Source organism: Camelus ferus, chromosome 16, assembly GCF_009834535.1.
Source record: "Camelus ferus isolate YT-003-E chromosome 16, BCGSAC_Cfer_1.0, whole genome shotgun sequence".
In the NCBI taxonomy this organism is placed as follows: domain Eukaryota; kingdom Metazoa; phylum Chordata; class Mammalia; order Artiodactyla; family Camelidae; genus Camelus; species Camelus ferus.
In genome coordinates this window covers 24582629-24595302 of record NC_045711.1, presented here as the reverse complement: position 1 = coordinate 24595302, position 12674 = coordinate 24582629, and the positions used below count along the sequence as shown (strand labels likewise).

At 51.0% G+C, this 12674-nt stretch overlaps 1 protein-coding gene across 3 annotated transcripts; it reads right to left on the bottom strand.

Moving 5' to 3' along the window:
- Positions 1-25: 25 nt before the first annotated feature.
- On the bottom strand, positions 26-7107 carry WBP2 (WW domain binding protein 2). Of its 3 annotated transcripts, none has more exons than XM_032456829.1 (8): positions 6839-6982; positions 4713-4821; positions 3494-3629; positions 2916-3008; positions 2131-2265; positions 1816-1938; positions 1254-1330; positions 26-1133 (listed from the first exon to the last, which is right to left on the bottom strand). In XM_032456829.1, the coding sequence occupies exons 2-8, from the start codon at positions 4812-4814 to the stop codon at positions 1080-1082; spliced, it is 720 nt and encodes a 239-aa protein (XP_032312720.1). In that variant the 5' UTR covers positions 4815-4821; positions 6839-6982; the 3' UTR covers positions 26-1079. The 3 variants fall into 3 exon arrangements, with proteins under 3 accessions (XP_032312720.1, XP_032312721.1, XP_032312719.1); XM_032456828.1 differs by having other exon boundaries at positions 862-1133; positions 6950-7106; XM_032456830.1 differs by lacking the exon at positions 2131-2265 and having other exon boundaries at positions 6950-7107.
- Between the last annotated feature and the right edge of the window lie 5567 nt (positions 7108-12674).

Here is a 12674-nt window from a genome sequence, read left to right as displayed (position 1 = left end):
TCACCACACACAGAGCCAGACAGAGTCCAGTTACTTCATTTTTACTAGTTCACATTTTCAGCAGACAAATCAAGGTGCAAACAGGGTTTATTTCACATTAATATATTAACTGGATTTTTTTTTTTGTCAAATAAATAGGGAATTCTCTTTAAATAACCATCTCCTCACTTGAAGGCCAGTCCAGGAGCAAATGAGAGCAAATTTTAGTGTATCCAGGGAGCATACTGCCAACCAGGCGTGAAGCTCAAAGGGAAGGGGGCAGGCTGAGGGGCTGGTGAGAGGTCACGGTCAGCACCCTGGCCAGGCCTCAGAGATCAGGTGCCGTGTTCCCCGCCTGCCCCGCAGCCTCCAAATGGACATGCACTCTCCAGTTCCAGTCCAAGAAGCCCCTTCTAGAGGGAAAAGCAAGAAGGCAAAGGGAAACAAATTCCAGAAAAACTAGCAGGGAAGCAGAAGGGCTCCCTCCCCCGTCGCAGGGGCCTGGCCCTGATGCCACCGCCCCGGCAGCTCAGGGGAGAGCTCCAAAGGTCAAAAGTGGTGGCAACAGGATGACCAGGACAGGACAGGGAAGGGAAGGTGAGCGAGACGGGGGCCGAGGCTGGCTGGGAAAGGAATGTGGGCCGACAGTCCGGCAGGAAGGGGGCCTCTCACAGCCAGGCACAGACTACAGTGGGGGGAATGTGAGTAGGGCCTGGCAGGGGCCCCGGAGAAGACACGTGGCTGGTCTGACGGAGCTCATGAGGCTGAGGATAAAGGCGCTACCAGAACAGGGGGCTGGACTGCTGGAGGAGGTGGCCAGAGAGTCCCTCCGTGTGTAGAAGCCAAACAGGAACAAGGGGGACGCCCCCAGAGATGGGGGGAGGGAAGCGCCTGGGGGTTCTGGGCTCGCGTGGGAAGCTGGGAGGCGCCGCTTGCGAGTCAAGGGGCCCTTCCCCTCCTTCAATGACAGTTCCTGGTAACTGTTTTATAATCAAACCTGGAGGAAGGACAAGGCTCTCCCATCACCTCCCACCCCAGACTCAGCCCAAGGGGAGGGGAGGAAAGAGCGATGAGAGGTGGGAGGAGGGGGTGGGAGGGGTCTACTGGGTCTTCTTATCTTCTGGGGGGTAGTAGGGCGGTGGCGGAGGCTGGTTCTAAGGGAGAAAGGAAAGAACACATTAGAAAGGTCAAAATAAGACAAGATCTCCCCCGCCCCTAAACCCCAGCCAGCTGCGGCGGTGGGGGTCCCTCCAGCACCGTGGCCACCCACTTACCGTGGGCATGTAGACGTTGTGCGGGTTGCCCGGGTTGTAATAGGCGCTGGCAGCTGCTTCTGCGGCCTTGGCTTCCGCTGCGAGAGCACACACACTCAGGATAAGCCCCAGAGACTGACCCTCCCTGCCTCCTCCAGCCGCCCCTGGAGCTGCTTTTGGCCCATGACGCCAGCCCCCCAGCACTGAGGACCCGGTTTCATCAACAGAACAGTGGTTAACGTTTCCTGAGCACTTACAGCGGCCACACTGTCCCATCCAGTCCCTTGACACCCACCTCCCCTTCTGAGCTTCGCCACAAACCCACCAGGTGGTACTGTTGGCACATTCTGTGGATGACAAGACTGAGGTGCAGAAGGAGACCTTCCTGGCCCCAGGGCACACAAGTGGCTAAGGGACAAAGTGGGGGCTGGGATCTAGCTCTTCATCACAAGGCCACTACGCTGCTGGTCCCCTGGGATTGTCCCTAGGCCAGTAGTCACTCATTATTTGGGGCTCCTATATAACCATGGGGAGGACAGGGCTAGTTCCCCCAGGGAACTAGCAAGCAGCCCAGGAGCCTCACCTGCAGAAGTGGAGGGGACATCGGGGCCACTGACCGGAGGCTCCATGGGCCCAGGGTAGGGTGGTGGCGGAGGCTGCACATATCCCATGGCTCCGTCCATCATGGGAAGTCCTGGATAGAACTCTGCTTGGCAGGAGAGTGACAGGGACCCAGTGAGCAGCCCAGCCCGGGCTCCCTCCCAGGCCTCTCCAGCTTCTCCGTCAGTCCTGAGCAGGTCAAAGAACAGGTTTCCCTCTTCGACCCCCTGACCTGGGTGGGGGTGGTTAGTGGGTGGGGGGGGTGGGGTGAGGGGTGGGCAGCAGAGGACACACTCACCAGGTGGGGGCGGTGGATAGGGGTAGCCAGGAGGGCAGGGGTACATTCCATTGGCGACTGGCGGGGGGAAGACATAGGCCCCGCTGGGCATGTAAGAGTAACCATAGGCTCCGTTGGGGGCTTCGCCTCGGGAGGCTACAGTACAAGGGGAGAGAGAAATGAGTGTCGCCTGCCTTGGGCCTGGAAAGAGGGCGGACCCACTGCCTGCCAAGCAGAGCTGCAGGGTCCCAGGAACGTGCACAGCAGACGTGCCTCACCCTACCCACTCCGCTGCTCACCCACGGTTGAGTTGGCCTCAGTCAGGGATGAGGGGAGGGGTCAGAGCCGGGGTGGAGGAGATCAAGGACAGGCAAGGGGGGATGGATGGAGGGAAGGAGGGAGGAGGCTCAGGTATGGGGTAAAGAATGGAGCTAGGTGAGGTTGGGGATGAGCTGAGGAGGTCTGCTGGACACATCCCAGGTGACCTAAAATGGCTGCCTGATGGTAGCTTAATGGTGAGGGTTTTGTGTGTTTCTCTGAAGCCACAGTAAAATGTCCTTGAGTCTAAACAGCTTTGTCTAAATGTCCTATACCTGCTCCACGCAGAAGAAACCCAGCCTTTGAGGGACAGGAGGCTGACCCTAATTACAGGCTTCCTCCCCAACTCCTAGCCCTGGGCAGCCTGGGGCCCAGAGACTCATCTCTTGGCTGCTTCAAAAACAAAACAAAAACGAACCGAAAATAAAAAATGAACCACCACACACATCCAATGTGTCCTCAGCTCCTAATTTTTAGAGCCTTGATACCTTGAGATGCCACCTGTAGCATCCGTTGTCCAAATTCGATGGCGCCCCCTGCCATAAAGGTCAACTTGTACGACGCAGCGCCTTCCCAGCCACCTGAGAAGGGAACAGTGCATCAACAGCTCAGGGAAGAACATGACTTACGTCCAAAGAGATGGCAATTCGTCCTCTCCAGACCCCACCCACTGCCCGGGAAGCTGCAGGAGAAGGGCTGCTCTGGCGGCCACCCACATCGCCCACCAGCGCTGCAGGCCGGCCCGTCTCCGGCCCACGCCTGCTTCACCGTTTGGAACTGGGGACAAGCCTGTCCTGCCTCCCCCAGCCTTGTTGGCACATGTGCCCTCAGGCCTCCCACCCCCAATAAAGCAGCTTCGCAGGAGCGGACACACTCAGCAACATGAGTCAGCTGGCCTGCACGGCTGGCAGCCCAAGTGTTGGTCTCAGAAGCTAATCCAGAGCCAGGAAGAGGACAAGGCTAGGGTGGTAAGGATCCAAAGAGGACGTCTCCAGGGCAGCAGTCAGAGGCGCCCCAGCGCACCTCTCTGGAAGCCCGTCCGTGTCCCCAAACCCCCCTCACCCACCTCCTGCTTCGGCCTTCACTGTTCCCTTGATGTAGTTTGCCCCAAACACAGGCTGCTTGATCTCACAGTCCTTCATCAGGTAAAATGGCATCATGAAGGACTGCATGGCGTCCTTCCCCTTGGACAGGAAGATGACCTGCAGGGAGCGAGGACGAGAGCCATCAACCCCCGCACCAGGGCCCGCTCAGCCATCACTTCCGGTGTGTGATGAGTCCACTCCCAGGACCGGGCTGGGCACTCTCGGCACCAGGCCAGAATGCTCTGTAGAGTACGAGGCCTCGCGTGCAGCCGGGCTGGAGAGGCCAGATGTGTGAATTCACAAGAAAAACGTGTGGCTCACAGAGAGCATGTGTGAGCTCTGTCATCTGAGGGGTGGTGAGGAGGTGGAGGATGTGGAGCAGAAGTGAAGGGGCCTGGGGGGCGAGGGCAGAGGCGGGGAAGCACTCCGGAAGGGGGTGTCCAGCCCGAGCTTCAGAGAACTGAGAGAAGGGAATGGCAGGGGGCCTCAGATCCGGGGAGCAGCGGCTGTCCTAACCTTCCTGCGGGCTCACGGCCCAAACACCAGCAAGTCTCCCAGCCCTAGAATGGTGAACCCTCTATTTTACACCCACGACTTCGATCTGTGACTGAAGATGCCAACTAGAACCCCCAGAGCTCGGGCTGTGAGACTCCCGTCTCCACTAAGGCCTGTGCTCCTCTTCCTCCAACCATCTTTAAGTCTAGCTCTTGGGCAGCCACACGCAGCCATCTTATCCAAGAATATCCATTTGTATTTCTCTGGAAGTCTTTCAGCCTGCCTGGGTAACTCTCAGGCAAGGCCCATCCTGCAGTCCGGAGACGGTGGCCACGCTCTTGTATCCTGTTTACCACATTTATCACCCTGGATGTGCACAAAGGCCTCGTGGGCTACTTCAGAAATCAAAAGAAAAGCCATCTCTCCCCTCCAAGCCCAGGTCTGCATCTCCACAGCTGCATCCAACTCTCCACAGAGATTCTGCAGCAGCAGCTCTGGAATTTGCACGGATTCACTGCCCAGTGGTCAATTCAGCCATGCAAAGAGCCAGGTGGTCCTAGAACTAGGAGCATGTGACAGAAAACCACGCTAACTTTCACTGGGGTTCAGGGGCCACTGGACTCATGAGGCTGAGGCTGACCTAAGACTCTCATCAACCTCCAGGAGCCACGAGCCTCCAAAACCCCATCGCACTGCACAACTCACCCGGTACGGGGTAAGGTAGACGGTGCCCTTCTTGGTCCCTTTGAAGGCCTCCGGCACGTTTCTCATGTCATTGAATGTAAGTTCTACATGGTCATAGGACATTAGAATGCTGTGACGAAAAAAAAAGAAAGGCCCTGATGGGACATCTGGAGTCACGACCTGTCACCTCCAGGGACTGGATCCTCCCACTGAACAGCTGCTTATTAGTAGCTGCCAGCATGTTGTCTGTTTCACCACTGCTGGGAGGAAACTGTTAAGGAAGCCGCGGAAGCGACTAGCACGTTGGGGTTCTATAGAATTTCCCCAAACCCCACCCACACAGCCCCTAAGTGACCAGCGCAGGAGAAGAGCTGCAGGGCCCGGGGGATGCCATAATCCCCTGAATCAGTTTAGATTATCCGGGTTAACCCTTCCATTTTCTTCCAGGTCCTTTTCCAGAGGTGTGGTTTTGGTTGGTTGGTTTTTTTAAATCTCATAAAATGAACATTTTAAGACATGACTCTACACATTACAAAAGGACTCACTTCCGGGTTCCTTTAAACCTGGGGTTCTTAAGCTAGGTCTGGGGGGGGGGGGTTGTCAGTCCATGAGCCCTTGAGATGACTGTGTACCGGCATCTTCCTGGGAGAGTCCACAGCTTTCTTCACTCTCAGAGGGCTTCAGGACTTGGGGAATAAGGTTAACTATTTCACAAATCAAATTTTAAGTACTGAAAGTAAACTTCAATCACTGTTTACACAGTTATTTCAGAAATGAGGCTGAAGCATTTTCTAAAACAAGGCACACCATTATGTAGCAGCACTGAGCCCTAAGCCCTAAGCCAAGCCACAGGAGGCCCAGCAGGACAGATACAGTCTTGCCCCAGAAAAGTCCCACTGAGAGAAAAAGAAACAGTCCCAGGAGATACTACCAAACAGCGTCAAAAGGGTTCGTCGGGGCCTGGACTGGCTTGCACACAGAGACTACACGTCAGGAGCAATGTCCGGTGTCTCTGATTACAAGAAAAGGTCCAAGTTCATATGGTTGCATTTGTCTTCTTTCTCCTCCCAGATATCACAACTTCCTTCACTGGGGAGGGGTAAGTGGGAAGGAGGACCAGTACCAGAAAAGAGAAGACAAGCTCAGAGAAAAGAGGTCATTATCGGGAACAGGCTGGGCCTTACAGACCCTGAGCAGGTACGACGGAGGAAAAGTCAGCATTCTGAGGTCTGGGGCTCCCTGAGTGTTCTCTGACTCATCAAGAATTCCCGGGTGACAGCCCTGGGCTGAGCACTGTCTTAATCAGCTACTAAGCTCTGATCCCACAGGGTCTTCTCTGGGGATTCACTTCCTGCGATGTTCCTTCTGCCTTCAAGAAGTGCTTTAGGCTCAGCATCGCTCAACCAGGGCTGGCTGGTCCGATTCTCAGTGCCCGAGGAGCAAGAGAAGTCGTCCAAGGAGCCCAGTTGTAGGAGGAGAGACAGAACTGACGGGTAGGAAGAACTTGGAAGTTGGGAGACCTCTGCTCTAGGGAGTGAACCAAACCAACAGGAATTCAAGGGAAAGAGGTAAAGACAGACCTTTACACCTTTACAGGAAATGTGTTACATACTTGACAAACGTTAACTGTGCAATTTCACCTCTGGGCCTCAGTTCCTCATCTGAAAACTGAGCTGTTCTGGAATATATGGGAAGGCTATATACTGGCAGTTAAGCCTACTGAATTTGGAAACAAGACTCCTACCCTGGAATCCCATCTCTGTTACTTACAGCTCTGTGATCTCACGCAAGTTACTTAACCTCTCTGTGCCTCAGTTTTTCTACGTGGAACATGTGAATAGTATCTTCCACACAGGACTTACGTATTGAAAAAGAAAGACGAAGTACAGTCCCTGACATATAGTAACATAGTAAAAACCCATAAATGGCCATCATTTTTGCCTAAGGCTCTTCCCATTTCTTAAAGTCACCTACTCTCGGAAAGGAGCTCAAAAACTACCCGCAGACCCCACCTGTCTCTCCAAATCTCGGCCCCATCCAGCGGCCCCACCCCATTCCCTGGCTGATCACAACATCCCGGCCCCTCCCTCACGACCCACCCACCTTCCTCCAGCCCCGCCCCCAGCCGTTACCCCCCCACCCCTTACCCCTATCAGTTTCTCTTCTTCACTGGTTTATTTCTCACCACCCACTGCCCACCGCCCACACGCTCGACGCCAGCCCTTCGGTCCTCCAGGATCCTCCTGCATTGTTTTCACCTCTCGGTGTTGTTGACGATCACTCCGCCGCCCTCCGAGTGGTTCTTGTTGAGCGCCATAGTCTCTCGGAAAAGGGTCCCGAGACTCGGAACGCAGTGCGCTTGCTCCCCTCTTCGTCCCGCCCCTTGTGGCGTCGTTCGTATTAGAGTCAGCCAATCACACCTCTCGCGCGGAGGCTGGCCCAACCACCTGATCCCGGACGTCACGTGCTAATAGTTTACTCCCTCTCCCCTTCCCCCCGGTTTCTCCTGCATCACAAACAAGTTCAAGACTACAATTCCCAGAAGGCAATGCTCCCTCAACCTCGACCTTTCCCTACGCTAATGAAAGGATGCATTCTGGAACTTGTAGTGTTCCAGACCTTAGGCCTGGCTGGACTTCACTTATTGCATAACTAATCGGCCTACGCACTCCCCACCCCTCTCCACCCGGTACTCGCAGGGACCGGAATAAATAGTTGGGCGCGTCACAGGCGAATTAATCAATAAAGGCCCTGGACGCAAGAGCTCATACCTACTGGCGTATGTAACCTAACCAATGGGGACCGTAACCTAAACCTGGTTTATGGAGCACTGAACGCTTACTGGGACATCTTCATTCAATCCCCTACCGTTTAGAGAGCGCTTATTGTATCTCTTATCTCCACCCCACTTGAGTAATCGCTGAGCCATATAGATGAATGCGAGATCTCGTTTCTGTTCCAGGACGTAGTGGGCCGGCTGATTGGCAGGGAAGAGTCAGAAGAAAAAACAAAACAAAACAAAACAACAACAAAAAAAAAAACCTGCCGTCGCTTACAAGAAATCAGACCCAAAGCCCCGAGGTGGGCGGGGAGAATCTCCGCGGGGGGAGATTCTGGGCCCTGCGCCCGCGCCTCACCGCTGCCTCCACCGTAGCTAGCCTAGCGGTGGCGCTGCTTCCTCTAGAATGTTTTGGCTTCGCAGTCCAGCCAGAAGATTTAAGCAAAACTCCGAATAACTAAATGGAACCAGGCACAATGCTAGACCGACAGCTTACAAAATAGGGCTGACTCATTGTGACCCAGCACTGGGTAGCCCCCACTAGGTCGCTGTAGTTATATAAACTACCCCCAACCTCCGAGGTGGATCTTTATGGGGGAATGGGAGGGGGAACGGTCTCATGCCTTATGTGGCTGTAATGGTGTATGCTTAATCTTAAGGGATCAGAGTTTGATATTAAGCAGACAGCTGATTTCCTGACACTTGGTGGCCAACCTTGAGAATCCACCTGCTTGATTTTCCTTTTGAGTGAGACTTCCTAGGTGAAGGATCTAAAACTAGAAAACAGGTAAGGTAACAGCCTTCTGTGGGGTCTTGTGCAAAAACCAGGTTGCACCTTGCAGGACAAGTGCCCCATGGACATGATGAAATCTGTCCCAAAGGGTCAGGTTAATTTCCACACATGCAATCTCTGCAGCGGTTGAAAAGAAGTCAAATTCTATATGCTGATATGGAAAGATTGCTAAGGTTTGTTAGTGCAGAATGTTGTATAAGTACACTTCCGTTTGTAAAGGGCACAGAGATTCCTTTAGAAACTAAAAATAGAGTTACCATATGATCCAGCAATCCCATTCCTGGGCATATATCTGGAGAAAACTATAATTTGAAAAGATACATGCACTCCAATGTTCATAGCAGCACTATTACAATTTTACAATAGCCAAGAGGTGGAAGCAACCTAAATGTTCATTGACAGATGATTGGATAAAGAAGTTGTGTATACACACACACACATACATACATATACAATGGAATACTACTCAGCCATAAAAAATAATGAAATAATGCCATTTGCAGCAACATGGATGGACCTAGAAGTTACTACACTAAATGAAGTAAGTCAGAAAGAAAAATACCATATGATATCAGTTATATGTGTAATCTTAAAAAAATACAAATGAATTTATTTACAAAACAAACAGACTCACAGATATAGAAAACAAACTTACAGTTACCAAAGGGGAAAACGGTTGGGGAGGGATAAATTAGGAGCTTGGGATTATCAGATACAAACAACAAGATCCTAATGTATAGTACAGAGAACTACATTCAATACCTGGTTATAACCTATAATGAAAAAGAGTATGGAAGAGAATATATGTGTCTGAATCACTATGCTGCACACCAGAAACTAACAGAACATTGTAAATCAACTAAACTGCAATTAAATATATATGTATTCTTCCATTTGCATAAAAAATAGGCAGTAGAGTGAGGGGACTCACCGGGATCTCTGGGCGGCAGGGACCTGTTGCCAGGCCCTCAAGCACATGGGTAGCCTCGTCATGACTGTCCTGCCTGATGTGCATTTCTTTGCACCAGAGACCTGGCAACTTCTTTTCAAACATCCCCTGGCTAGGTATGACTGCTGGGGAGGGGAAGGGTTCCCCCCTCCACAGCGCGCCTCCTGGCCCAGGCAGGGTCGGGTCTGGGTGCTGGAATTCCCTTGGAAGTTTCACCTCAGGCCACCCTCAGCCTGCAGGAGCATGTTGAGAAATTTTCACCATGATCACTCAATCTCGCCACCTCTGTATGTGATGAAAGTTTCCTTCCACCACCCAGCACTCTCTGCTGCCGCTGCCACAAGGGGCATCCATAAATGAGACTAATAAAAACATGGTAGTGTAATAGAAAAGAACAAATCTGACTCCGTATTAGATCAGTTCCTTTGGCTTGAATGCTATGCTGTTTCTCATGCTGAGTCATGCTGGTTCTGCATCTTTTGTAAAAGACTGTTGCCTAGAGCCTGAAATATACAGGAGAGCCCATTCTCAAGGCTCTGACCTTTAAGGGTATAACTCTTCCCTATTCATGTAAAGATAAATAACATTTGTCTTGTTGGAGGTTTGCAGGAACACCACGCTGACCTGATCGACCTGGCCTACGTGGACAGCTGCAAGAATAAAGGATTCCAACACCAAGAAGTTTGCAACAACCAACCACATTCTCTCCCCTTTTTAGTATAAAAGGAGCCTGAATTATGACTTGGGGAAGACGGTTCTCCAGGATGTTAGTCTGCCATCTTCTTGGTCTGCTGGCTTTCTGAATAAAGTCGCTATTCCTTGCCTCAACACCTTGTCTCCTGATTTATTGGCCTGCAGTGTGGCGAGCAAAACAAGTTTGGACTTGGTAACAGTAATATTCAAAATAAACATATACTTGTGAAAAAAATTGGATCTAGATCTAGATATGACATTTTGGGGAAGACCCACCAGACATTGTGTCTGGCTTTATCCCATTGAGGCACGGCTCTGGGAATTGGGGTTGGTAGGTGACTCAGTGTGCATTGTACTCTTTGGTACTGTTTACTGTGTGCATTTTAAATTTTAATAAATTTCAAAAAAAAAAAAAAAAAACCAACAACAGAGAAAACGCACCCAGCAGTGGGTGTGCAAGGACGGCTGCTGTAAGGGCCAGAAGAGGGAAGATGGGGCAACAGTGCACTCCCACCCCGACCCATTTTCGGAACTGGCAGGTTTTGTTGGGCTTAAAGCCTATACAATGTTGGAGGTCCTGTTTAAGAACTAAAATACACAATTAGGAACACAGTGCTGTGGCCACCCTGAAGCCTCCTGACAGGAAGGGAAACGTGATGAAGAGGAAGTGGGGGCGGAATGAGATAGCAGGCTTCACGTAATCAGGGTGAACTGTCTAACTTCTGCAAATTTGATAAAACCACTTGACCGTGTGAACAGGTTGTTAGGGGGGCTCCCAGGCGGTGGAGGGGGCGGGTCCTTTCAGGTACCCACGCTGAGGGGCTCAGGGGGATTTCATTCCTGAACCAGATTTGTGGCCAAAGGTCCCATCTGGGCCCAGGTCCCAGAACGCAGACAGCTCTAGTCCACACAGGCTCTGCCTGTTTCCAGAAATGATCACTTTTTGCTGAGCTGCAATTGCTCCTAATCTCCAGACTGAACCTTCTGGAGCGTTGCTAAGCAGGGGTTTAGGTAAGCCTGGCATATTTCTCCCATCGCTACAGGACAACCAGGCGGGGTCCAGGGTGACTGGGCCCCTGTTTCCATCACCTCTTTACTCCCTAGAAGCTTCATCTAGAGAGTGGAAAAAATATCATTTGTGCTGAACGAAGAAATAATTTTCTGTGTGTCCTGATGTTAAAAAGGTTGTGAAGCAATTTATCAGATGGTGGCTTTCCCTTTTTTTTTTTAACCTTGACCCACAGTGAGAAGTACATTTTTATATCCAGACCCAATACCCACAGATATATATTTATTATAAGTGGAACTGAAAGAGTAAAGGCCTGTTTGGGACTGAAAGGGTAAAAATCAGCCCAGACTGAAATAGGAAAAAAACAAAACAAAACAAAATGGCCCTGCAGTCAATCAGGCTGGGAGGAGAGACTCGGACAACACCTGCAGCAGAGCCAGCAGGAAACCTGGTTTTTCCCAGAGTTATGCAGCAGTTCTTTTTTTTTTTTTTTTTTTTTTAAAGTTTATTACGATTTTAATTTTATTTTTTTAATGGAAGTCCTGGGAACTGAACCCAGGACCTCGTACTTGCTCATGCGTGTTAAGCATGCGCTCTACCACTGAGCTATACCCACCCCCTTTTTTTTTCATGCAGCAGTTCTAAGTTGGCACAATACCCCTCTCTCTCAGCAATGCTGCTTTCTTACCAATGATACCCCTAGACACGCTTTGCAATTCCCATCTCTTGCTGGGCATGCCCCAGTCCCCAACCGCTCACCTGGTGACAGCCCCCAGGCCCCAGTTAATCCCCACTGTTTCTAATTTCTGCTCAGAAACAGCACCCACTCCAGAACTAGTCCTTGCTTCCCACAGACTCCCCTCAGACTCCCTTAGAAACTAAATTAGACAAAACTGCTTCCCCTCTCCCACTCAGGGATGCGTGGTCATCCCGTGGCAATCCTGGGCTATGCCTGCTGGTGGCTGGCGGAGGAGGCTCTACCATAACACCCTTCCTGAAACAATACCTACCCTCACTATATGCTACTAAAGGACACCATTCGGTCACGCTAGTTATGAGCACATAGAAGTCGTATTGCAACAGTGCATGCAGAGGAAAAGGGAAATTCAGATGTTCCCTCTTATAAGGGACCATTTACAGGAAGAGAGCTGTCAGAGCTTCTATTTAGCCAGAAGTCATTGGGCTTCTGACTGAAGACAACTGGGTAGGTGGGTGTGGTAACTAATTTCCCAGAGCAATCTTAATGCCATTAAAATTTACCTAAAAATTGCTTAAGCATTTTATCATGAATGCTATATTTTCCCCAGAAGGAGACTGTGAACTGTATTAGCTAAAAAAAAAAAAAAAAAATTACCCCAGCCTAGGTTTGGGACAATTTTTATTATGATGTACACTGAGATTTTCTATATCTTAAAACTGCTAATTTTTCTGCCCTAAATTGATTTTGCAGTCCTCAGCTTGAAAACCCCTGTTCCAGAAGGAGGGATGGGGCTGTGGGGGAGGAGGGAGGGGGAGGGGGAGGAGGAGGAGAGGAGAGTGCTGGAGTTGAGGGAAATAGCACCCATCCCCTGTCAGAGGCTGGGACCTGCATCTGTAAGGTGGGGTGCTTCCCGGCACAGATCCTCCCTCACCGCCCCCGCAGTGTCCTCCACCTGCCTCTTGTTTGTGGAAAAATTTTAGCCTCCTCCAAGTTCCAAAGAATAAATTTAATCAGAGAAGTGAGAAAATGCAGAAGCAAAGGAAACCAATCAAGCAAGACA

Coding starts and splice junctions, on each gene's coding strand:
- WBP2 (XM_032456828.1), bottom strand. CDS start 7,008: ATGGCGCTCAACAAGAACCACTCGGAGGGCGGCGGAGTGATCGTCAAC. Junction 3,630..4,712: donor TCTACCTTACCCCGTACCGG/GTGAGTTGTGCA, acceptor CGCTCCCTGCAG/GTCATCTTCCTGTCCAAGGG. Junction 1,134..1,253: donor ACAACGTCTACATGCCCACG/GTAAGTGGGTGG, acceptor TTTCTCCCTTAG/AACCAGCCTCCGCCACCGCC.